The following is a 24,609-nucleotide window of genomic DNA, read 5'->3' as shown; positions in this document are numbered from 1 at the left end:
TTGAGATGTCTTGGCAGAAAGGGAACACAATACATTACTGTATAGGAAATGAAAAATAGAAGATCACAAAATTCTCAAGACTTTTATTTCTTTTTTTGTGAGTAGAATAGTGTGCAGCTATCAAAAGTGAGCTGGGCCAGAGCAAAAAGTGCAGCAGTGAGAAATAAACTTCCCTTACTCTCACCCATCTACTGTAATATTAAAAGTCTCTTATTACCAACAAGTGACAGACATGTGAATAAACAATAATAGTTACTTAGCCATATTGAAGATGGTCCTATGTCTGTAATTTTACTGAAGAAGCATTCATCAAAAATAACTGCCTTGTAAAATGCTGATTCTCTTTCTCGTACTCTGATACAACAGTCACCATTATTTTATTAATAGATTTATATATGAGTAGTGAGAAACAGCAGTTTTGACTGGAAGCAGCATCCCTATGGATAGCAGATGCTTATATAAAATATTTTTGCTCTGTTCTAAGAGTTGTACTGTTCTAATTCTAAAAAGCAGCAGCACAAAAATATTAGAAACACACATGCTGTTTTCCAGAGATGAAATATATGGAAATCCTTCCCTCTTGCTTGTCAAGGCAAGCATGCTAATATCCATTCTAATCCCAGCTATCTATTGAACCTTTTTGCTTCTGGATCACATCCTTGAAAAGGCCTCTTGCTATTAAATACTAAAAAAGATTGTTCATTTTCTTCAGGATTCATACAGTATACCTGATGATTAAATATATTCTACAGTTACCTGCCACAAAAGAGTCAAAACTGTACCAGTAATATGTTCTTCATGTTCTCTTATGTCAGCACAAAAAGTAACGGTGAAGCAGTTACGTCCTGGGGAAAAAACTACTGGTCTTCTTGACCTGTGCTTGGACGGTCATGTTTGATGCCTATATTGAAAGACTTGGCCATTGCCTCTTTCAGTTCTGCAGTTCTCTGCTTGTCAATGATCTCCATTTCCTGGAGCTTCTGCAAAAAGCAGAGAAAGGAAAGATAGTAAGAATTCAATAAATTTTCATTTTGCAAGATAATGTGCAAATCTTACACAAGATGAAGATGTATTACCACCTCATCCACTATAACATTTTTCAATGGTTCTTCTTGCTTTAGCTATTCAAATACCCCTCTGCCAAATCTTTCTCCACCTTCTCAAAGTATTATCATGAACATATCCAATTTTCAAATGGAAAAAGTTGCATTCAAGTCTATAACGATCAGAATTACCACATACCTGTGATATTTCAGTATGGATAATTCCTTGATACACTTTGCTCTGTCCCAAAGCTTCCATCTCTGACAGGAAGTTTTGTCGATCTTGAATTTCATTCACCACTGAGCATGAAATCAAAGAAAAAAAGCAATGTGGAATGAAGGAGTAAGGGGCAGGAACATATTAGTTCTTCCTGAACTTCGTATCATTAATTTCCCATTTGTTTATTTTATTTAAGAGACCTACATAGCAGCCCATCTTATAATCCATAACCCTGGGAGGCTCACAGCAACAGTAACAACATAAAAAAATAATAAAAACCAACATTGGAAACATGCTACATTAATTATCTGTGTGCTATTTAAACTTGTTAATGACTATTGCTTCTTTAGGGGAAAAATTAGATGCACTGTGTTATAGGTTTGAAAGGGTTGTCCGCATATACAAAAAGGAACCCTTTTTTCACAGAATGCACTAATAATGTCTGGAAGGTTAGTTGATCCAGAGCATCCAGGAGATGTATGCCACTGAATATTAATTCTGAGAGATGAAAACAAGCCCTTTAAGAGAGCTTAAAGTAGACCAAATGGCTCTTTGCAATAGGGAACTTATGTTTTTATGAGCTAGGTACAGTTGACTTTAGCTGACTTAGTTTCTTCATATTATAGGCAGATAGACTGCATATGCCATGATGTGAAAGACTATGGTTTATTGAATTAAAACACATTTTGCCCAACACTCTGCACCATAAATCATGGTTTATAAACCAGAGTAGGTGAGCTGTTGTGGCAGGAACATCTTAACAGAGTCTACCTATACTATATGACTACCCTGCTCTTGATTAGCTCTGGTTTGTATATATGTTGCTGAGACTGACCTATAGAAATCTCTTAAGCCAACTGTTAACCTGAAATACTGTTGCATCAGATGGTTTGGTGTCATCATGGGGAGTAGTCTGTACCACTACAGGTATTCCTTCAGTGACTGTTCAAAGTTATGACAGTGCTGAACAATGGTGGTTTTGACTGGTCCTCGGAGTTATGGCCATCCCACAACCCCCCCGTGGTTATGTGAATGTGATCTGGGCACTTGGCAACCCATTTGCACTTACAACCAGTTGCCAAGCACCATGCGATCGCATGATTGGCATTTGCAACCTTCCCTGCCGGCTTCCCCAGAAAATCAGTCGGGAAGCTGGTAGGGCAGGTTGCAAGTTGCTGGAGTGCCCCCACCTTTGCACTCTCCTCAGCCCTTCTGCACTTGCAACGTGCTGGCCACTCTCACACCCCCATGTACCCTCCCTGACTCTCACCCCTGTACACCCACCCTGGCCTGCGCAGCATCTCTCGCACACCTCTGTGCACCCACTCCGACCCACGTGACTCCTGTGCACTGCCACACCCCCCCACACACCCTCCCTGACTCACGTGGCACTTCTTGTGCACCCTCTTGCACCGTCCCTGACTCTACCCCCATGCACCCCCTCACTCACTCCCCCTCCTGGCAGCAGTCACCTGCCTGCCTGCTGGCCTGGGACTTGCAACTTTCTGCCAGCTTCCCCACTGACTTTGGTTGTGGGAAGCTGGCAGGAAGTGGCCTTACCTAATGACCATGGGATTCTATTAACAATGGCAACTGGACTGCAGGGATTGCCGTCACTAAGCAATGAGATTGCACTTTATGACTGCATCGCTTAGTGATGGAAATTCTGGTCCCAACTGTCATTGTAAATCGAGGATTATCGGTATGCCAAAGTAATGGTTCTGCAGTACTGCATTAGTGGGATAAGAGTTGTACTTCTGTTGCTTCATTGTGGAAGTATGAGGAATCTTTTCCAAAGACAACTTAGCACTTTAAGTCACTGATTTGACAGTGCTCAGAATCTAAAGATATGGGACAAGACAGAGGAGGGAATAGATGTCTTCTCTTTATCTCTACCAGCTGCAAACAGGCAGTATTCACAGAACATGCTTTAATCATATTAGGTGAATTCTTAAAAACTGCATTCACACATCCTACACTTGGTTAGAGTTAAATTAGTTTTTGGTGATTGGCATACTGTATGAACATAGCATGTTTGCTTAGTTTATGGTTCAGTGTATTATGCAAACTCAGAAAGTGCATTAACATTATACATAATCCTAATATTATTATTGTTGGTCGCACAGTCAGCCAGCTGTTTAGACTGGATTTGGCATTTTTATCCACCTATCGAGTCCTTCCCAAGGATCTGGGATAGGCAGATGTTGTTGTTTGATGGCGTTCAAGGTAGCATCGCAGGATATAAACTGTTCCAAGTAAAGCTGCCTTTTGCAATTGACTGATGGTGATTTTGTCAAAGCTGATGGTGTTCAAGTGGTGCTCCAGATGTTTTGGGATTGCACCCAAGGTGCCTATTACTGTTGGTACTATCTTTGTTTTCTTTTACCATAGTTGTTCTACTTCTATTCCCAGGTCTTTATATTTTGTGATCTTCTCCAGTTCTTTCTCTTCTATTCTGCTGTCTCCAGGTATTGCCATGTCCACTATCCAGACTTTTTTGTCTTTCTTATCAACAATTCTTAAGTCTGGGGTGTTATGTGGCAGGTGCTTGTCTGTTTGAACTCTAAAGTCCCAGAGCACTTTAGTTTCTTCATTTTCAATTACTTTATCTGTTTTGTGGTCCCACCAGTTCTTGCTTGTAGGTTGTTGTTATTGTTGTTATCCTGCCTACGTGTGTGTGTGTGTGCGTGTGTGTGTGTGTAAGTGTTGGCTGAGTTCCCACAACAGGATGAACTACAACCAACCCCATTTTATCCTAGGCTAATGTGTTGTATGAACCCAGCCAGAGTGTATCAGGTCACTGCTTTTAATTAAGGAGATCCACTTACATTCATCAAACCGGTCCTGCTCTGGTACTATTTCTTCCACCTTGACTGATTTATTCTGAGTTTTCTTCTCTACTTTGTCCTTTCCTGTTGCAAAGATGTTTTGCAGTCTTTCTTTCTCCTTCTCCAGGTCTCCTGTAGATACAAAAGAAATATTACTACGGTTTATGAAAATATTGATCAGGATTCCTGGAGGGGATACTTTACTCTCCCCACCCCCAATTGGGGAGAGGGGACCATGGACCTGTTTGCATTTGGATTGCTGAAGCCGGATGCTGGGAAATTTGCAATTTGATTCAAACCTCAGGCATTTATATATTGGTGGTTTTAATACAAAAACATAAAGAACAGACTATGTTCAAAAGAAGATAACTTTCAAATGTCTAAGCAAATGAGTACATTTTAACCTGATACCCAAATGCTAGCAGTTGGGACTGCTTAAGTGGAGAGGATTCTAGAGATGGGACTTCCCAACACAGGACACCCCCTTATTATGTTCTTTTTGTCACACATTTCTCTTTGAAGAGTAGCACTAATCTGGCAGATCACTGAGAATATCTATCCTTTCAACATTCTATAGGTAGTCCTCATTTAGCTACTGCAACTCAGTGGTTAAGCAAAGTGGTCGCTAAGTGAAAAATCATGTGACTCTGACTGTGCCTACAGTTTTACTTCAGTTCTCCTTTGCTTTACAGTGTCAGAAGGATATGAACCCACACAGGTGGATGAACCCAAATGAGGGGGAAAGTTTCCGGAACTCAACTCATGAGGAAGCTGGGTAAAGGGGCAAATCTTATAGTCATTTTTCCCCACTTTGGAATGCTAACCTCAGCACTGGGATAATTAACAAGAAGAGAATTCATCTTTGTATCTACATTCATTGGAGAGGAAGGGATTACAAGACAGTAACCAGGCACACAATGGGGAACACACATTGAAAGAAATGTGCTAGCGCCGGCTGTTTGCCTAGCATGCTTAGGAGACAAACAAAAGCCTTTAGTGTGACACTTATTAGGGTCTTGTCAATTTCAGGCAGCAGCTGCCCAGGCCCAGGTTTCTAATCAAGTAATTAAGGTCACAGCTGAGTTTGTTAACTTGCCATTAGCACTTTTTAGAGACCCCCTGCATTGGGAAGAAAAGCAGCTCAGGAAGATATAGTTTGTTTAGGCAATCTCTCTACTCTGCGGGAGGGGAAACAGGTCAGGCACAGGATGATGCATACTATCTGTCTGTAATGGTGAACACGTGATTGAGAGAGATGCTGTGAAGGTCGTAAATGTGGGCATTGGTTGCAAAGTTACTTTTTCATCATTGTAACAGCAAACGGTCGCTGTTCGAGGCAGTTGCTAAACAAAGACTACCTGTAAATAATGATCAGTGTAATCACTGTTATTTAACTCTCCATTCCTGAATTTATCATTTGCAAATGTCTGCTTGCTTACGGGTGGCTTGAGGCTTGAATTTTTCTCTGACATATGCATTTCCTGCACGACAGATTTCTGCAGGCCGGAGGTGAGGTCTAGGGGGATTGGTGGTCAGAAAAACCTTTGTTGATACAGGCTTTGGAAACTCTGGTTCTCTGCTGGATGTTGGATAACAGCGTATGGGCAAAGCATCACCACCTAAGAAAAAGGGGTAGAGATTGGTAGGAAAGTAAGTAAATGTAAGGTTGATGGTATGTGTGTACCATTTTAAATATATATAGTAAAGTCTCCTTTCAGTCAAGCTCAGTCCCTGGCAGCTTCTTGGAAACCTCCATGTAGTATTCTTGGCTGTGTCTAGACTTGAACCCAAGGTTAAATTACTAGGTATAACTATGTGTTCCAGTTTAATTTTTCAGGAGGGATTCTGTAAATTGGCTTGCTTGTGAATACACAAAGAAAAACGTATGCTTTAATAGGAATTATTTGTGTGCTTTAATATGAATTCAGAATTACTTAAGATTAAAATAGCCCCTGAACCTACCTCTATAATACACGCTGAAATTCCCACATTTTTACATAAGATTCCTTATGATTCTAGAGAGCTGGATAGAACTAGAGTCTGTTAAGTAGTCATCAACTGTGACTTATTTCACTAATGTTCTGTTCACTTCCTGAGTTTATATAAATTTCCTTTGCAAGGGGATAATTTGTTTCTTTAGCTGGAGATGATCATGTGGCTGAATTTAGAAATCTAAAAACCAGTAATAAAAAGCTTTGCAGCCTTTAAAGAGAAAGCTAAATTTAGGCATACTTAACGTTTCATGCAATTTACAAGATGGCGCTGCTGGAAGCAAGTAAGCTTGGATTCTTGCATCATCACTGAAACAGAAAAAGTATCTATAAAGATCATCATCAATAACATCACTACCTTTGCAGAAGTAGATTTAACACAAACAGTACCTACATAGAAAAAAGGAATCCCAAACCTTGGGAATGGACCCACAAATGCTAAAAAGCTGCAATCCAATCTATCTATGGCAGCCTTTTTTCCAGTCTGATGTCTTCCTGTTCTTTTTTGGATATAAATATAATTGAAGGGCATCCACTTGTAGAATGTTGATCTGTAGCATAATTAATGTTAAAAAAAACTTTTTCAGAATATCATATCCAATTAAAACAATGGATTTTCCTCTACAAAATAAATATTTTTTCTTCTTCTTCTGGAATACAGAAATCCAAAGTGAAGTTTTTTTCTGGATTTTTCACTTTACAAGTAGCATTCAAAAGGCCATATTTTTCTGTCACTGGCTTTCAGCTTAGAACTTTATCAGCATGACCACATTTTATGATTAGCTGCTATGGAGAAAGGTATGCAAGAATTCATACCTCATATTAAGGAAGAAATTCAACACAGGCTTTTTCCTACAGTCACTAGTTAATAAAGTTATCACAAGACTAAGGGTCCTTAACTTACATCCTCAATTTGCACATAAAATAATTAAGTAATGGTTTTAAAATGCAGCAAGATAATAAGCAGGAGTGGGGAGCATTACTTCCTGGGATACTTTTCTGCTTAGCCTGCTAATTACCTTTTAACAGCTCTTGGGTTTCCTGGCTATATTCCTTCACAGTGGGAACATGCCAAAATCCAGTGCCTTTTGCCACAGCAGGCCTGATCCTCTCTTGGGAAGCCATTGTAATACCTTGAAAGAAACTGATGAAGAGATCTACAGTTATTAAGATCACATCTCAAATGCATATTCTGTCTTCATTTCTCCTCGTGATTCCATCACCAATGTTCATTTGTCGTATTTATTTGAAAATCTTTTAAAAAACTGCAGTACGGGTTCCAAGGAACACTGTATGTTCTGAATTTCTCTTAACAAGCTGTGAGTGACAACACATACTTTTTAAAGCTATGCAGCACTTCTAATTTTAAGTAAAAAGGTATTTTCAGAGCATGCAGGATATGAATATTGAACTTGTCTGCACCTCCTTAAAGTTGCTATATCTTTTCCCAGGATTGTATGTTCGCCCTTGGCAAGTGCTGTGTGATTCCAGAACACTCCAATCACTTCATCTGGTAAACTAGTAGAAGACCTTTTTGAAAAGCTCAAGACAGCATGCTCATTTGAATTCCCTTCTGCTATTTTATTTTCATTATCTCCTGTGTCAGTGTAATTTTCTTCTATTTGAAAAAATGCCAATGTTGCATATAATCTCAAAAACCATTTATATTGACATCAGAATTAACTGAACACTATATTGAAGTAATATATCTTCAAATGGAAAGGCAAAATATATCACTTGCAAAGTAGAAGATTTCTGCAAATAGTAGTCTTTTCATGTTTCATAAATTAATATAAACACAGTTTATAATGACAATACATTCTTTGCTGGCTCACCATTATCTTAATATCTGTACATCACCCAGAGTTGCTTGAACAATTGAGGCAGCGGAAGGGAGGGAGGGAGGGAGGGAGGGAGGGTTGATTAAATTTGCAAGGACAATGGCCCAGTGAAAGGATTCAGTGGATTTTTTTAGACAGGCAGTCCTGTCTTTCTTTGAGCTCTTGTACACAAGTTTGTATCATCAGAGATATTATTTAGCTACTTGGTTTTCTGTCAGTCTTTTTTTTAATGTTTTCAATTATCCCAAGCATCCAAGTGTCCACTAAGTACTCTTGCCTTCATGTTTTGCGTCCTAAATATTTAAGCTTTAGCTTCATTATTAGTCCTTCTATGGACAGTCTGTTTTGTTGTCAACTATTACAGTACAGAATCATTTGTTTGTGAAGCTCTTGGTAGCCCACATCAACAGAAAGCAAGATTCTCTGATTTTTTTTTAAATAATATATGCTGAAGAGAATAGGATAAATTCTCTTTCATAAATTTCAGCAACTAGATAGCTTTCATTTTTAGAACCCAATTCCTCAAGTAGTTAAGGTAGAGACTTTTTCAGTCTTTTACTAAGGGCCTCTGCATAAACTGGCATGGAGACTATTCTCTTAACTGATAAGAGAGAAACATCTAGGAGGCTAGGATATGAAAATAGGCTCTGAATACAAAGTATTTTCAACAATTTTTCTCTAGTACCACAATTCAAAGGCATACACTTTTCTCTTACAGTCTTTGATGAGTCAACTTTCATAGCCATAAGGTACTATTGACAAAAATTTAGCCTTTACCATATGTATCTTTGTTGCCAGTGTGATGTCTCTGCCATTTTTTTGTCTACATTTGTTGTAGCCTTTCTCTTAAGTAGCATACATCTGTGTATTTAATGGTTACAGTGACCATCCCTGTGATTTTTTTAAAATTTTCAACTTCTTATCCAGCTTTTTACATTGAGTTGGCATTGTCTGTTGACAGATGTTTTGTTTTTTAAATTTAATACTGAATAGCAGCCTGGCTTCTGCACTCCCTCTTTTCACCCTGAACAACAGATTCCTTAAATCCTCCTTTCTTCCAGTTGTCAAAGTGGTATGGAAACTTCAAATATTGAATTAATTTGAATGGAGCCCCCTCCCTATGGGTACAGCTATCATTTCTGGGTAGCAAAAATCTAGACAACCACTAGTTTTTGCTGCCAGCTCAGGATTTTTGCAGCCCAAATACAGTAGCTCTAATGTCAGGAGCCTTGTACAAGTGTCCCTTTTGTACTACCCCCCCCCCAAGCCTTGTCTTGGTAGCACAATCGAAGGAGTCTCATAAACTGGCACTACGTGAATGGCAGGTGAAGCTGCAGAATAGATTATCTTTCTTGCCTTCTAGAGCAGACCGCTTCTTACTCGTTCCAACTCCATATACATCTGTATGTATGGGCTGCAAGTAGAAAATCCAAAATGGACGTTTCAAAGGCAAAATCTCGAGGCATTTGCGCTACATCACGATCGCAACAATTGCAACCCCATCTTATTCCAGCCTAATAACGTAACTGACGTCACGGTGCAATTTAACGCCTCGTAGTGGAGATGCGACCCAGCAACTAAAAGGACGCGTGGAATCGTGCCTCTCTCGGCTTGCAGGCACCCACCTCAGCTATCCCCACGGTAGCCGATCTTCCGACCGATCACAACCCGCTTTTCTGGAGGGATAGCAATATGGGCTGAGGAGCGAGAGAGGTTTGCAAAGGAAAAATCTTTCACATTTTCCTTCTCCGCATTGGCGGCTCCCGTCACCATGACAACCACATCCGACGCTCGCTTCCGCTAACGTCAGAACTGACCTCGGAAGTGCTCGTGGTAGCATGGGAAGGTTGCTTGCCTCTTCTCTTGCGTGTCTGCTGGTGGGAACATCCTCGGGCTCTTCACGCGCCCCGTGGGAGTCTGCACTGAACGAGGGAAGGCCTCAGCATGTCGGACAACGAGGATAAGTAAGCGCGTGAATACGAAACGAACCTTCCAGCCTTTTGCCCAAATTTGGCATCCCCGGGGCGTTGAGCTCCCTCTGATTTCCATGGCCGGGGCGAGGGAGGAAGGAAGGGTTGGTTAGCCAGTCCATCTGAAGTTGGGAAAGCAGCCTCCTGGAACTGCTGCGAATCGAGCTGTGAGACACTGATTCAACTCTTCGTGACTTAAGGAGGAATACTAATATTTCAGCTATTGTTATTATTTTCCTGTATTGCTATGATTAGTATTAGTTCTGCTTTTGTTATTAAAATATTTATCCCACTTTCACTGTTGAACCAGTCCCAAGGTGATGGTTACCCATGCAATGACTCTGTGGGGTTGATAGGTAATAGTGACCTAGGCCCCATGGAAAAGGAGAAATCTGAGCCCAAGTCCTAGTCTTACTCCAATAATTGCACCACACTGACTTTTCCAAAAATATTTTTGACCAGCATAGGATATTCTTTCTCCGCTTCTCACTGAAACCAGAGAGTAATTGCACAGTGCATATATAAGAGTCATGCTGGATCTGGCTAAAACTCTGTCTACTCTAGCATGATTTATTCTGAGATACTAGACAGCTCACACTTTCAATATGCCTTTCAGTACATATGGCAGCTGAAGTACTATCAAGGACCCTTTCTGTCTTATAATTCTGTTTGTTCTTTTTTAGTCTAGCCTAAATCAACTGTCAACGTAGTATTGGGATACAACTAGCCAAAACTGACTTTTAAATGTATTAATATGTGTATTAATTTTAATTAAATATATACTTTTGCTCAAACTTTTCACAGTGAGCTGGTGGAAGGTTTTTGGGAATAGAATGCATTCTCTACATCATGCATGTTATATAGTAGCAGGCATGCCAATGGATCCCCTAACTCATGTTTTGTACATTGTATGGTTTGGTCCTAAATTTCTTAGAACTATAAGTAGAAAGGAATCAGTAGGTCATATTAGTTCCCAAAGCTGCAACTTTGGAAAGTCCTAATAGCTAGCTATTGCTTATCACCAAGTACATTCAGGAAACATAATTGCTTCAGTTTCCCAGTTCATGCCTGTTGATTTAGAGACAATTAAAAGAACAAGAATGTTTCTTTTTTCTGGCTTGTGCCACTGCATTTGGAAGAACAAAGCCGAAAGACAGATTTCTTCCACTTCTGATTTCTCTGTGATCTATTCACAGCCTGTTCTATAAACCTGGGATTTCCTGGTGATCTTCCATCTACATATGAATCAAGTCCAGTCCTACATCATTTTTGTCAAGATAGCTAATTTAGGTGTTGACATCAGCTGTGACATTTAGGTTGCAATGCTTGTAGAAACAAGCAAGTGAGTACTTTAGGGATGAAGGGTTTTGCTAGAGAATTGCCCATAAAACATTAATACATTTCTCTTATCAGTTTTGATGGAGATGATTTTGATGATGTGGAAGAAGATGAAGGACTTGATGATCTGGAAAATGTTGAGGAGGTAAGTGACTTCAGCTTATGATACTTAAGCCAGCCTTCTTCAATCTGGTGTGTGATTTGATGGAAAGATATATACATTTTTGGGTTAAATAAATAACTTTTAGATGTATTAGACTTCAACTTTTTCATTCTTAGCCAGCACAGCTAATACTTCTGCAAGGTTATATTTAAGTATGTTTGTTTTTTTTTTTTGGTCTGCGCTCAGTCATTGCTGACTCTGCAGTGACTGCTTGGACGAGTCCTTGCAGTTTTCAAGGCAATTGTTTTTCAGAAGTGGTTTGCCAGAGCCTCCTTCCTAGAGCAGAGCCCAGCTGGCGAGCGCAGGAGGCGGGGTTTCCGTTGCTTCGCGCCCTTTTTGGGCACACGCGGTTTTTTGCGCTTACTGGCAACTGCTCCCAACTCCTTTTTGCAAGGCGCCACCAGCATTTTTCCTCCCACCGGAGTGAGAGTACCCATTTGTCTACTCACGTGAGTTTTCGACCTGTTGGGTTGACAGGAACTGGGGAGGAAACAGGAGCTCACCCTGTTTAACGCAAAGGCTGGACTCGAGCCGCTGAAGCGTCGACCATTTCTGGCCAGCAACTTTCAGCGTCATTAAGCCACTGCGCCACCGCGTATGTATTGTCAGGGTATAAAGGAATATAGAACTGATTTTGGGGAAGTAATGAGAGAGCTGTTTAAGAGGGGAAAGAAGGAGACAACTGTTGGGGACATTGAGAAAAGATTACACAGTCCTTAGAGGGAAGCATGAGAAAGAAACTCAAAATAAGCCCACCTTGATTTTGTTTAGTATAAGATGGGATAGAGAGAAACTTGGACAAACTTTTAAGATTTATGTCAGCCCTTTGAGGTAGGTCAGGTCAAGAAACTGGCAGAGATTCCAGGAATGTTCTTTATCATAGTAAGGTAGAATAACAGAATCTTGAAAGATTTGGTCATTTGGACTGTGGAATCTTTTCTCAAAGTCCCTTCTAATGGTGCTATCTTATCTCCCCCAAGGTCTGCTCTACATTCCTTTACCCAAGGCATATATTTTGTTTCCTTGACTAGAAGCTAAAGACAGTGAATAGGAGATAAATTTATACCGGTAACCTAGATCTATAAAGTCCCAATGCTTAAGTGCCATGAGATGTGAACTTTAGAAAATGGGTTAGAAAATGTATGAATTCATAGGTAAAGATTAAAAGATATTCAAAGACAATTCAAAGATAATTCATAATAAAGAGAATTATAGATTTATCTGTAATTCATATCTCTTTATAATTCAAAGATAATTCATAATTCAATCTTATTCAAAGACAAAACTTACCATCATGTATCAGATACTTTTACCTAATAGCATTCTTGTTGTAGAACCTTATTTAATATTTTCCATTCATATTTTCTGTTACTTTCAATTTCACAACTACACAGATGACATATTTTAGCATGTATAGCTGTGTGAATGTGGCTACAGTTGCTTTGTATTATTCCACAGGAGGGTCAGGAAAATGTGGAAATCTTGCCATCTGGAGAGCGACAACAGGCAAATCAAAAGCGGATCACTACTCCTTACATGACCAAATACGAGCGGGCCAGAGTTCTTGGTACCCGTGCCCTCCAGATAGCGTAAATATATATAAATATATGTATATTCATACTTATTTAGTTATTTATCTTTTTATACTAATGATTGTCTGAGGGCTTTTCCAGCCTTCAGCTGTTTGTCTCCAATGCATAATGAAATCTCTGCAGATTTCCACCCCTTCTTCCACTTTGCCACAGTGATGGCTCGATATTCTATCTAGACCTCAGTTAACACAGCCCCTGGTTGGTGGATTCCTCTGCTTCTTTTCCCTCCTGCCCACGCTAGAAAAACAGGCATCTGTTGCTTTCCCTTCTGTGGGCATGTCTTTTGAGGACTGGTGGCACACACTGGTGAACTGGAATGGGGACATTTGTGTAGGATGGAATGAAGCACAGCAGGTGCACCATCACACAGCACCAAAAAATGCAGGTGTCTGTCACCTTCTCAGCAGGCTAGTGATGGCCCTAGGATGACATCATCTATTGCTGCCTTCATGAAACAGTGAGTGGACTGTCCTCTTGCTGGGATAAACAGGAAGTTTGGATCCAGCTTAAATCTTTCAGTGTACAATAAAAACAAAAAAATAAAGGTATTAAAGTAGAAAATTAAAATTATCAGTTCAAATCTTTTCAGAAAGATATGTCTTTAATGCAAAAAGGTCATTCCCCACAAATGAGTAGGAGGTGGATCCCAGAGACCCAGCAGTTGCAAAGAAGGCTGATCCTCAAGTTGCCTTAAGGCAAAGTTGAAACAACTATAGGCAAACCTCCTCAGAGGACTGCAGTGACTTTGCATATCTTAATATAATTTAAGGTATGTATTCTTGCATGTATCTGCAATTGGGGCTGCACTGGATGTGTACTTCGGATTAGATAGGAGGAAAACCTCTTTTTACTTTTTAAAGAAATGTTTTTCCTTTGCTTAAATAATTTATTAATGCCAGTTGCTGCATCAGTGAACTATTTTGCTATAGGCTCATGCAAAATCTGGGCCTATAGCAGCTTCCAATAGCTGGAGCTATACTTCAGAAATGGCTCTTTGGCAGAGAATGCATTTAAATTATTAGTCAAGTATCATTAGAAATAGAGCATTGGTTGTTTTAAATGTTATGATGGTGTACGTGGCTTTCAGAGTTCATACAGGCAAATATATGAACAATGGGAGAGGGAATGCTGCTAGGAGAATGTTCCTATCCTGCATCCAAGAATTGGGCAATAGAATGGTTAGAGAAGGAAAACTTTAGGATGAGTAACTGAAAACAAGAGGTCCATATATAGGACTTCACTTTGGGGTCACACAATGTCTTTCTTTTCCACATTCTGAAGGTGCTAGACAGGAAAGTTTTACTTTCTTTGCTGAAAACTAAATATTTAGAAGAATTGGCCAGTAAAAGCAGATAGATGTATCATTATCCAATATGTTCCCATTATTGCTCCAGAAAGGAATGTAGTACTCTTGAGCATTTTTGAAACAACTTAACAGGTTTAACAAGGCAAAACCTTACAGGTTGTCCTCACTTACCAACTGCATGTTCAGAGACCTTTTGAAGTTACGATAGCACTGAAAAAGTAGGTTTATGAACAGAGCTCAAACTTACGATGGTCACATTGTCCCTGCAGTCATGTGATTGCAATTTGAGTGCTTGGCAACCAGTGTGTGTTTGCAATGGTTGCAGCATCCCCTGGTCACGTGATCGCCATTTGTAACCATCACAGCCAGCTTCTGACAAGCGAAATCATTGGAGAAGCTGGCAGTAAATCGCAAGTCACAGTGACATGATGTCTTACCTAATGACTATGGGTGATTCACTTAATGACTGCAGCCAGAGCTGATGTCGTAAGTTGGGTGCAGTCACATGATATTTCACTTTATGACCACGTCACTTAGCAATGGAGTTGCCAGTCCCAATTGGGGTCAGTAAGTGAGGACTACCTATATATTATAAGGTTACATGCCCCTAGCTCCTTATATCCCTTAGTTCTGTAGAAATCGCATGATAGAGAGTTGCTTTGAGAAGCCAACTGAGACTAGTTTGCTAGATGTATATAACAATAAAGTCCATGTGTGACAATTAAGTCTCCCCTTATTTTTATTTTTGTATTTTAAATATTTTTATTCTATTTTCATGCCCAAAATAGCTACACTTTCCCAACTTCTGTATACAATTTACAATTAATTTACAATTAATTTGAACATTTTATTATTGAAATATTGAAATATATCTACCAAATAACAAAGAGCCAGTTTGGTGTAGTGGTTAAGGTACCAGGCTAGAAACTGGGAGATGGTGAGTTCTTGTCCTACCTTAGGCACAAAGCCAGCTGGGTGACCTTGGGCCAGTCACTCTCTCTCAGCCCTAGGAAGCAGGCAGTGGCAAACCACTTTTGAAAAACCTTGCCAAGAAAACTGCAAGGACTATCCAGGCAGTTGCCAGGAGTCAAGACTGACTTGAAAGCGCAAACAAAATAAAGCAAAATGATGATATTTAAAATGTCAGAAAGCAGAAATTATAGCACAGGTTCAGAAGAGTAAAAACTCCAGGCAAATTAGAAGTTTGACAAGAAAACAAATGGTGTATCTTACTCTCATCTAACTGGATAGCTTTTAATATCTACTGCTTACCCCTGTTGCAGCAGCAGTTCTTAAATCTTTTCTTCCCCTCAGCATGTGTGCCCCAGTGATGGTAGAGCTTGAAGGAGAAACAGATCCCTTGCTGATTGCAATGAAAGAACTAAAGTAAGTTGAGAAGATTTATCCATGTGCAGGTGTGCATAAACTGTCCCATCTCTAATTGGATTTAGGCATTCTGTTTTAATGGACAATCAAGGCAAAAGAGGTTGTATGGTGAACATGCTAGTTTTGCTCTTCCTGTTGTCCTTCTGGTTGTCCTTCTTAAGGTTGAGGGAATTACTTCTACAGCCTAAAAGCTTGCTTACATGTATTGGTTCCACATACAGTTTAAAACCATGATTTTTAGGACACTGAATTATGTGAGGAGTCTCTCCAAATAGAAAAGGTTTACTGCTACAGCTGTTTGTCCTACAACTTGTAGGTGACAAAAAGAGCAATTATGGGGGGGGGGAGAGTTAGTTAATTCACCTTCATTTGTTGTTTTTGTGCACAAGTAAAATATCTGAATAGAGCTTCTGTTGCCCAATAAGAGAAAGACTTATATAAAATTATTCTTGACTTGATGTAAAAAAGAGTGTTCCATTTTGTAGGTGCCTTTATATTTCTAAGTAGAGGTAATACTGTTGTTATTTGCATAGGAATAAAATACTAATTATAAAAAAATAGTATTTTTATAATTTATTTTTTGTAACATTCTCAGTATTGTAATTTTTCCAGGTGCATTACATAAAAGGTTTTGAATAGTTTTATGGTTTGTTGCCCTGCCATGTCTGTTTTTTCCCATAGAAATATAATCAATAGATGTTTTCCCTTTTCTCACCATTGAAATGTTTCTGATTGTTTTTTTGAAACAAGACCAGTACTAATCAGTATTCAGAGCTTAAATAGATAATTAATAATTTGGTTTCTTTTTTTTTAAGCATTTATAAGCTTCACTGGTAGAGAGCTATAATGTCAGATGTTACATTATGTAGAAACTGGAAAAAAGTGCCAGTGAACTGTACTCCTGTTATAATAGCTTTGCCATTCCTGAGTTCCCATTACAGCAGTGCTTCCCAAACCTGGGTAAATTACCCAAAATTGGGTAAAAGTGGTTTTTGTTTAGGTAACAACACATGAACCCGTTACCCATCACAACAGGGACGTTTAAATTGACTTAAAGATTGCTACATGTACTAAAATATATTTGAAAATCTCCCAAAGTATTCCTGTTAAGATGAAAATCGATGGAATTACCAGTGGTAATTTGTTGAAATGGCATAAAGGTCATTCAGTGATACTGTTTTTATAATACAGGTAGTCTTCGAGTTATGACCATTCGTTCAGTGACCGTTCAAAGTTACAGTGGTGCTGAAGGAAGGGACTTACGGCCGGTCCTCAAACTTCCGGCTGTTGCAGCACCCCTGCGATCACATGAACAAAATTCGGGTGCTTGGCAACCAATTGCAGCATCCCGTGATCACGTGATCACCATTTGAAACCTTCCCTTCTGGTTTCCCACAAGCAAAGTCAATGGGGAAGCTGGAAGGGGAGGTTGCAAGTTCCTTGGGTAAGTCTCCCCCACTGACCGGCCTTTCTTCGCTCACACGCACCACACCCTCTTTCCCCCCCTCGCTCGCACACACCCACCAGCACCCTCCTTCTAATAAGCAGTTTTGGGTAATGAAGGAAAAAGTTTGGGAAGCGCTGCATTACAGCAAGAAAGACAATAAGCCAGTACTTCTTCTTTCTTCACATTTGGCTCACACTGTGCACGTAATGCAAGATTTGTACCTTATTTCATGGAAATGAGTTTATAAGCCCAAATATTAATTTAACTAAACTTGTTTTAACGTTTATTTGAGCTGTGTGGAAGCTGTAACTAGTACCGCCAATGCAAAAACATAATATGAGAATTTCCATCAAAATTCTATACTGCTTATGGCTTCAGAACCACTATAATGAACTCCTGTAACTTTTTAAAAAGATGTTTGTGCTTTTTATTTTTCATGTATTGAAGATTATAAGCCTGATGTCCTGGACAAATTCCAAGCTGGCTAATTACATTGCTGACCTAAAAAGTCTTATTTAGATTAAACTGGATTTAAATTTCTTTCCTTCTGGATCCAAGTTGTTCAGTTTGCCAAGAGATTTTAATAGTTTATGTATTCCACTCAGAGCATTTCTGCGGTTGATGGAATTACACTGTATGAACGCTTTACACACAGTTAAACAATGTGTAGTAGAAAGGGCCATTTGTGTGACCCCAGTATGGTCTTTGTACAGTACAGTCGTCTCCCTGTCTCTTAGGAAATTTCCATGGAAAATTGAGATCCAGAAGTCCAACACTCAGATTATCTCCTGCTTAATTTCAGGAAGTAGGAAGGAACAGTTAATGATTTTCTGGGGGAGAATTTTTAGATTTGTTTTTGGAAGCTTTCAAATGTTTTATTACTTCAGTGGAGCTCCACTGAATAAGAATGATTTAGGTGAAGTGTCCTTGACTACAAATTTATGTTTTCCTCCTCCAGAGCTCGGAAGATTCCTATAATTATCCGCAGGTACCTTCCAGACGGAAGTTATGAAGACTGGGGTGTAGATGAACTAATTATCACAGATTAAATCTCTTCTTTTCTGTGCTCCAACTCCAATTTTTATGGAATACACACATGTATATATAGTTTTTGTGTAAATAAATACTAAAATCCCACTGTAAATGTCTTGGATGTTTCCCTTTTACACAGAATAATGGTAAGGAAAACTGATCGTTTGCCTGTTTTGCTCTCTTTCTTTCTCTCTTTTTAGTGCTTTTACAGGTCAGTCTTCCATTGTTTTGAAGACCCAGTGGATTTCGTTCTGTTGTTGCCTTTGCAGAGCAAAGTGAGGTACCTGCTGCCTTTGAAATGCTATATATGTAAACTAGGAGTGGGGCGCAAGAGAAGTTTCCTCAGTGTTGTATCTCATCATCATGTTATACGCAAGTGATTTTAAAGTGATCCTGCAGCTGCCAAGCTTCCAGATGCCCTTTAAGACAACTGAAAGACCCCTTTGCCTTCGACCTACGCTTTTTTCCAGGGGCCTGTAGTAGAGGAGGCATTTCTGTTGCTTGCTAACAAACAGACATGCCTTTGTGCCCGGGAACAAGTTGCCTTGGAAACCCCCAATTTCCCCTCTGATCAAGGCTGGCTCTCTGGGCTTCTCAGGAGTATCACAGAGCAACTCTCATCAAATCTTCCATTGTTTCTTTTCCTGCCCTGACTTCTTATCTATCAACAGGATCCCCTTACAGTGGGCTGTTCTACAGCAAAAAGCATCGTTGCCTTGATGAGCTACCTAGTGAGAGTCAGCTTGACATCTGTAATCTATGCTTTATGGTACCTGTGTATCAGTCCACTTCTTTCCCACCCTATCAGTCATAGCCTTACTGTAAGTGCACGTTCGTGTTGTGAAGAATTATATGCATTCCTAAAATGGCAGGAGAAGTTTTAAACTTACATAAAGAAGCAATCTGTATTGTAAAATAAACCTCCAAATCTGTTGTGTCACTCTAAAGGTAAAAGACAACATTTTAAAAATATTTATTCTTGCAATGATAGGTAAACAATTTGTATACTTCTAAAGAAATCTTTGCTTTCTGCAACAAACTTTTTTTTTTTGAACCTTATAGACCAAATGTATGGTCAGCCTTTATTATTTCTAAAAAAAATCAGTAGAGATTTTTTTTTAATATAACCTACAAAGGCTTTGTAAGCATCATTCCTATAACTTATGTGTGTTGTCCAAAAAAGCTTTTCTTAAGATGCAGATTACCTTGCTTTTGGCCCTTGATGCAAACCTCTCCTTAATGCAGGGTTTCTTAAAATGCAATTTCTTATAATGCAAGCTCTTTTTAAAAATATCACGACTGCTTTTTGTATGCAGCGTTCAATCCCATACACTTGTTTCAGATGTGGGTTTTTGTAAGTTTTGGGAGAGAAACTAAAGCTAACCAGACTCTGATGACAGCCTTCCTGCTGGAATATCCAGATATTCTCCCACTGGAATCTCTGTCAAAATTCTTTTATGACTCTACTTTATGCCCAGCACACTGCTGCTGAAGGGGCACATAGGTCTTGCCCCAGATCTGAGCTGATTTTTCCAGTGAGTTTGTGAAATTAGGGCAAAGGGTGCATGCAGTCCTATGGCTTCAGATTACCTATTCTTCCCTTTCTGTGCGTATATACACATACACACATGCACATATACACAGGTATATGCAAATGAAATGTAAAGATGGGAATAGTTATTTTTTTTTTAAAGGGAGTTGTTTTAGAAAGAACTTTGTGAAATGGAAGTTAACAGAATATAAACTATCAACAGAAAAGGGCACTGAAACCACGAGGAATGTGTTGTGTTTGCTCACAACTATGCCAATAATAGGTTAATCTGCAGAGTTATAACTTACAAATCTCCTTGGCCTCCCCACTCCCTCTGGCGTTTAATCACGTTTGTGTGATGAAATTTCAGTAATGAAATGTGTCTTTGTGTGATAGTTTTGGCATCCACAATGGAGCGCAGGAGTCGTTCTCCTGGTCCTCTTTTTTTTTTTTTTTTTAAAAAGCTTCTTTGTTTTAATACTCTTCCTTCCCCATCCCCCTAGCTCAATCCTTGCATCTACATCAGATACAGTTAAAGGGATAGCAAGGGCTCTAGGCCAGCTCCCGCCAGACTGGTAGGGGAATGAGCAGTCCCTTTGTGTCCAGTGTGGAAACTGGTAGATGCTGGATCGTACTTTTGTTCTTAAGATAGAAACATGGCAGTTGGCATTAATTCCTGCAATTTATTGGCTAAGAAAGCACATCACCTCTTCATAACCAGCCTTCCTTCTGTGGAAGTTTAGGGAGCACTTCAAGTAAGCTGGAAGGATCTCTTTCCACCAGCTTTACTTTTGTCCCTTAGGTGTGGTTCTTTATACCCTTCAGCTGTGGCAATCTCCCTATTGGTCATATAGATCATATATTTCCAGGTCTTAGCTGTGCTCCCCTAGAGCTATTACAAAAGTTCTTTTGGCTATCCCCCCCAACTTTGGTGATGAGTTTTCCCATTAGTTTTTTCTTTATTCTCAATCAGCTTCCTCCAAACTGGGCATTCTCCTGATGTGTGAACTTTAGCTCTTAGAATTTTCAGCAAAGGCTATGCCAGCTGGAGAATTGTGAATGTTGACTCACCTATTTTTGGGAGGACGCTAGGGTGAAGACAACCACTCATCTTTGCCTTTGCTTGTATTTCCAAAGGGCAGCTGTTTTAATTTAGAGTATTGCATCAAAAACCAGAACTCTTTAGTAGGGTTTGTTTCAAGGGGTAAATTTGTAGAACAAGAGAGGGCCTTTTGAGTGGTGACCCCCTCTCTTTGGACTACTGTCTCCACTGATTTTCACTTTGTGCTAGTGCTGGTATCATTTCCTTCAGATATAAACTTACTATTTGCACAGGCATTTCAAAATCTTAAAATGGAGTCAAACATACTTGCTTTAGTATTTTTTTACTGTATTGTTATTTGTTTTATTATTTTACCATATTGCATTAGTAGCTTTTTTTACTCTTTTTGCCTTTCCAGTATATCAGTGTTTCTCAACCTCAGCAACTTTAAGATGTATGGACTTCAACTCCCAGAATTCCCCCAGCCAGCATGTATATCATTCTTTCAGTGCTTTCACGCTTAAATAATTATCTACCATCAAAAGTTTTTGCCAGAGTAAGCCAAGCTTCACCCTTTTCTGTGAGTCAGTTCCCTCTTATCGAATATAAAGATGTCCACATAGAAGAAGTTGGGTTCTGCTCTTTCTCATTCCAGAATGCAGGACACAGAATAATGGGTTGAAGTTAATAGGAAGGCAGATGCCTTTTCTATCAGTAACAGCAGTTCAGCAAAGAAACATGCTATTTAGAGAAGGTGGATTCCTCTTCACTGAATGTATTTAAATGAAGATTGGAAACCATCTGTCTGGGATGCTTTAATTTGGATTCCTTCACTGGAGGTTGGACTCAGAGGGTCCATGTACTCCATTCCAATTCTGTGATTCTATTATTCTAGTCTTCAGGATTTGTAGTAAGATAATGAAGAAAGAAGCTATGGCTGTTCTTACCTAAAATTAAGGATATCTTAAGTTAGTTCATTGGTCAACTGAAGAAAGGTAATTGTATTGATCTTACCACTTTCCTATTGACTTTCTCTTGTTACTTCCCTTTACCTAGGGATGCTCAACGAAGATTGCTTAGTGATCATTGAGTCATTTGGTTAAATAACTACTAGTGCCATGGGGGATGGAGAGATTTTGCAATGGCTCCTTTAATATGGTTAATATTATCCTCTCCTGTTTGTGTGTTTTTTTATAGTTTTTATAGTTTTAATGATTGTTTTTATATGTATTTACGGGTTTTTAATTGAGTGTAGTACGCTGCCCAGAGTCACTCTTCTGTGAGATGGGTGTCTATATAATTATGATCAATCAATCAATAAATGTATGGCACAAGTTCTGGGCAGACATTTAAACAGAGTCCAAGAGCCAAAAATTTCCATCAAAGACAGTAGAGATAATGTCAGGCCAAATGCACAAGCCACCCACCACTACATTTTTCATGTACCCTGACACAGAATAAGTCAAAATGCACCCTGCTATGCAAAATATGACAGTTTCTGATTTTTAGGTGTCTTCTGGCTATGTATCTCCTTTTCTTACCTTGTACCCCTTGGTTTGGTACGATGATATTTCAGACTGAAAAATGTAACTTCTATTCACTATCTTGGAAATCTTGTGGAATGGTACCTACTTAAGAAATCAGGAGGGATCAGTTGGTTTCAAGGATACTGTGGAAGCTTGAAAGTCCATTTTTGTAATTTCCAATAGAAATGGCAATAATGGAGATGAAAGAAATTGCTAAAGCGATTTCACAGAGGAGTATATGTAGAGGTAGAAATATTTTTTTGCTGGCTGATGAGGAAGGCACACTCTTTCTCCCAGGTAAGAGTTGCAAGTCAAGTGTGATGTTGAATTAGATGGGAAAACTGAATTAGAATAAAATTATTCTAATCTCACTGTCAAAATACATTTAGAATTTGAAATTACACAGTAAACATGTTCAGCTGCATCACAAAAAGAACCCCTGATTAATGTGATGCAATTAATTTATAGAATGTATTCCCACAAAAACAATAAGTCCCTTTTCAGAAGGATTAGATACAGTTCTGTGGAATGGACCTATCAACTGCAATTATCCTTGGAAATTAAAGATGTCACCCCATATTCAGAGGCAACTGACTTTAGATTAGCAGATGCAGTGAAAGAGCTAGAAAACATGACTATCATCCCCATCACGCCCTGCTTGTGAACATCGCAATTGGATTTAACAGACAACCATGGAGCTGGAAAAATACAGTAAAAAAGTATGCTTGGAATTTTTAATTAGAAAGACCAACCATCCTCACCTGGTCCACTGCTGTGTGAAAAAAATGGGAATTGTAGTCCTGACACAGAATACCAGGTGTAAAAGACTAAGTTGACCTATTAATAATGTGTAGGGAGAAATCTATGGATAAGAAGGTTATATGTAGTGTATGTAATGGATGACATGAGCGGGGAGGATTCTGGAATGGAAGTTCAAGGTGGTCAGGAGAAGGGAGAGACATTCCAGACCAAGCGCCTCCTTAGCCCGCAACAAGAAGAGTGTGGGAAGACGAAGAGGATGAGGTTGGCCCCTCCCTAGAGTCTCATGGGATACATCCACTAGTTCATTAGCATAGGTTTAGTCTGGTGAGACTCTGTCTATTAGGTGCAAGCTAATAAAGGAACTGAAGTGTATTGGATTGCCTTGTTGTTGTTCTTGGGCTGAACCTGACATGTACTAGGCTTTTTTTTCTCACTCAGCCAATTTTGGAGGGGTATGAGGTAGAGCATAGACAAAAATAGGAAACACGCATCGACACACATAGCTAAAACATTTTAAGTTTATTACTCCATACATTTGATGCAAAGTTAATGATGCTAGGACAACTTAGGTTTGTAGCATTGGGGACAGGGAAAGATGTGCTACTGCATAAATAAGGGTGCATAGCAGTTAATAGATTATAAGGGATACAGCCATACTACATGTTCTTTTCAATACCATAGAGAAGAGATAATTATCCATAGCTGAACATGGAAGTAAGCATATATAAGTTCATAACTTGGGGCAGGCAAGCCTCCGCTGTCTCAGTCTAAAGGTGCTGGGAAGAACAAGGTGTAACCGCAGCATACAATAGTAGAGCCAGTAATGGGCTTTTCTCGTACTTGCATAGCATCTGTTGTTTCTAGTGCATTCATGCCTTCATGCTTTTACATTATGGCCAAAAGGCAAGGTAACACAGTCCTCTGTACATAGCAGATTTTGCTGAATGATTGAAAGGCAACAAATGGCCAGTGAGTGTTTTTACTATCTTTTTGCCATCCCTGGATACCATTTGAACATTCTGCCTCCGGCACCCAAACATCTTGAGATGTCTCATGAAACGATAAGATTACATTAGTTAATGCTATGATAAAATGCCATGCCAATTTTGTTCTCTAATTAAGCACATAGAAAAAACCACATTGACTCGCTTCCTTTCCTCAATTTCCCTGCACCCACATATACACACTCATACATAGAAAACACATTCATAAGCATGCCAGAAGAAAAAACATTGGCTTTGGCAGGATATCTTTTTGTCTATTAGAAAGATAGTTGGGGAAGTTAGAAGGGAACCATGAAGTATTGGGAACAGACTAGGAATACAAAATGTTCATTACCAAGAAGGAGAATTCAGTCTGCTTTGCCATTTATGGTCCAGGGACCAACATGTGTGCGCACATACATGCACTTACATGCAAAGGTGGCCAAATCATATAATACAGTTCCTGAGTCCAATGTACTGTGTAATTAAGTCTTAAGAGAGCCGGCAGCAGAGAGGCGATGGAATAGATAGGCGGAAACAGAGATGCCAAGTATCAACAGGAAAAGCAAGCACAGGGTGGTCTTCCAATGGAGAACTAAATTTCATGC

General features: G+C 39.3%; 2 protein-coding genes across 6 annotated transcripts; one reads left to right on the top strand and one right to left on the bottom strand.

Moving 5' to 3' along the window:
- Window positions 1-19: 19 nt before the first annotated feature.
- Window positions 20-9,876, bottom strand: CUNH22orf23 (chromosome unknown C22orf23 homolog). 4 transcript variants are annotated; one of them, XM_088141046.1, is made up of 8 exons: window positions 9,741-9,843; window positions 9,280-9,337; window positions 7,102-7,226; window positions 6,329-6,391; window positions 5,531-5,710; window positions 4,092-4,223; window positions 1,243-1,343; window positions 20-980 (listed from the first exon to the last, which is right to left on the bottom strand). In XM_088141046.1, exons 3-8 carry the CDS (start codon window positions 7,205-7,207, stop codon window positions 858-860), a joined length of 705 nt encoding a protein of 234 aa, XP_087997172.1. In that variant the 5' UTR covers window positions 7,208-7,226; window positions 9,280-9,337; window positions 9,741-9,843; the 3' UTR covers window positions 20-857. The 4 variants fall into 4 exon arrangements, with proteins under 4 accessions (XP_087997172.1, XP_087997171.1, XP_025026413.1 ...); XM_088141045.1 differs by lacking the exon at window positions 9,741-9,843 and adding an exon at window positions 9,549-9,734; XM_025170645.2 differs by lacking the exon at window positions 9,280-9,337 and having other exon boundaries at window positions 9,741-9,876.
- POLR2F (RNA polymerase II, I and III subunit F) lies at window positions 9,748-19,089 on the top strand. 2 transcript variants are annotated; one of them, XM_088141047.1, is made up of 5 exons: window positions 9,748-9,887; window positions 11,307-11,376; window positions 12,853-12,983; window positions 15,607-15,678; window positions 18,358-19,089. In XM_088141047.1, exons 1-5 carry the CDS (start codon window positions 9,868-9,870, stop codon window positions 18,434-18,436), a joined length of 372 nt encoding a protein of 123 aa, XP_087997173.1. In that variant the 5' UTR covers window positions 9,748-9,867; the 3' UTR covers window positions 18,437-19,089. The 2 variants fall into 2 exon arrangements, with proteins under 2 accessions (XP_087997173.1, XP_007434468.1); XM_007434406.4 differs by lacking the exon at window positions 18,358-19,089 and adding an exon at window positions 18,084-18,272.
- The last annotated feature ends 5,520 nt before the right edge of the window (window positions 19,090-24,609 follow it).

Source organism: Python bivittatus, unplaced genomic scaffold, assembly GCF_059951505.1.
Source record: "Python bivittatus isolate LINGU-HERP-01145 unplaced genomic scaffold, Pbiv_v1 ctg000330_np1212, whole genome shotgun sequence".
Classification (NCBI taxonomy): domain Eukaryota; kingdom Metazoa; phylum Chordata; class Lepidosauria; order Squamata; family Pythonidae; genus Python; species Python bivittatus.
This window is presented reverse-complemented; position numbering and strand designations above follow the sequence as displayed.